Source organism: Trypanosoma cruzi, genomic scaffold (assembly GCF_000209065.1).
Source record: "Trypanosoma cruzi strain CL Brener 1047053516399 genomic scaffold, whole genome shotgun sequence".
Classification (NCBI taxonomy): Eukaryota; Euglenozoa; class Kinetoplastea; order Trypanosomatida; family Trypanosomatidae; genus Trypanosoma; species Trypanosoma cruzi.
This window is the reverse complement of record NW_001849096.1, coordinates 4,562-6,023: the sequence shown is the minus strand read 5'-3', so window position 1 is coordinate 6,023 and position 1,462 is coordinate 4,562. Positions and strand designations below refer to the sequence as shown.

At 51.3% G+C, this 1,462-nt stretch overlaps 1 protein-coding gene and 1 pseudogene across 1 annotated transcript, besides 2 other annotated features; both read left to right on the top strand.

The window, feature by feature from the left end:
- On the top strand, window positions 1-242 carry Tc00.1047053507745.20 (mucin TcMUCII, putative; the record flags this gene model as incomplete). Its single annotated transcript, XM_797229.1, has 1 exon — window positions 1-242. A coding segment is annotated over one exon (242 nt), but the record flags the coding sequence as incomplete, so codon positions are not given.
- Window positions 1-1,462: a sequence feature (areas not merged during assembly with more than two copies in the genome that could not be assigned to a particular haplotype).
- Window positions 511-598: a sequence feature (A-rich).
- On the top strand, window positions 749-1,462 carry Tc00.1047053507745.10 (annotated as a pseudogene; the record flags this gene model as incomplete).

Here is a 1,462-nt window from a genome sequence, read left to right as displayed (position 1 = left end):
GACCAACTTTACAAACCGTTAAGTCAAGGGCACAAAGTGTGACAATTCATTCCGAAAAAGGACAAGAAACGAAGACTATTGCATTGAAGACCAGTACGACCACAACAGAGGCGCCAACCACCACGACCACCCGCGCACCGTCACGTCTCCGCGAAATCGACGGCAGCCTCAGCAGCTCTGCGTGGGTGTGTGCCCCGCTGCTGCTCGCCGCATCCGCGCTGGCGTACACCGCTGTGGGCTGAAAGGGAGCGTGGGCTGTGCGTGCCAGCACTCAGCCACGGGGACATGTGTACGCGTCTACTGTGGTCCGATGTATGAAGTAAGAGTAATTATGATGATTGTTTTTTGCTTTGTTTGCTTCCGCTGCCCTGCTGCGTGCTCCGCGTTGCTTCCCACATCCGCCACGTTGAACGCATCCCAGACACACTCATATGCACGACATGCATACAAATTTTTGCGTGGACGCACTGTTGAGGATAGATGCATGCGCGCCGGAGCCATTTGGGTGCATTTTTTTGTAATTTTTACTGCTTTGCTTTACTGCTGCTTGTTTTCTTTTCTTTTGTTTTGCACTTGTTTTGTGTGTTTTATTGTTGTTAAATTGTGCAGGGCTTTGTACGTTTTGCACTTTCATTGGTTCAACATTTCTCATGAAATGCGTGCTGCTGCTGGTCTTTTTCCTTTGCTTTCACTCTGCGTTGACGTGTTGTTAGTTTGAGCTGGAGGCTACACGCAAGTGACAGGAGTGATGGCGATGATGATGACTGGCCGTGTGCTGCTGGTGTGTGCCCTCTGCGTGCTGTGGTGCGGTGCCGGCGGTGTTTATGCGAGGGACGGGGAGAACAACGCACAGGGTGTTTGCATGGTGCCGGGAGGGTTTGGAAAGAAAGCATTGTATTTGGCGAGTGGATGTGATAAAAACGCGCCGACGCTCTCTTTGCGTTCAGTTTTGCCTATTCTTGTCATATAGGCCGGAGATTCTGAAGGTGTCCCTTCCAAGGAAAATAATGGTAAAAATTTAAATTTAGTTGATGGAGTTGCTGGTCCCGACATCACTGCAGGAGTAAGAGGTGGTGGAAGCGATGGTCGAGGCGGTGTAAATTCTGGTGGACAAGAAGGTGCTGGCAGCAGTCATGCTGGTTTTGTGCCTGGCGCTGGTTACTCTCCTCCTGCTGGTGGCCCTGCTTCCGGTGGTGGTTCTTCACCTGACCGTAGTGCTACCACGGAGACCAGTGTCAGTCTTTCATCCACCTCGCAACGTGAAGCCCAACAAGAACTTTTGCAAAGTGATGAAAAAAAGGAGAGTCAACACGCCCAGTTGCTCGACGGAAAGGCACCGGATACGCCCGCCGCTGAAAAGCAGTCACGGGGCTCTGATACAACAAGCGGCCAGGGTGTTGGCGACACTTCTACATTGAGCGGAAAAGAACAGCACTCTTCGGAAGAAACAATGAAAAACGAC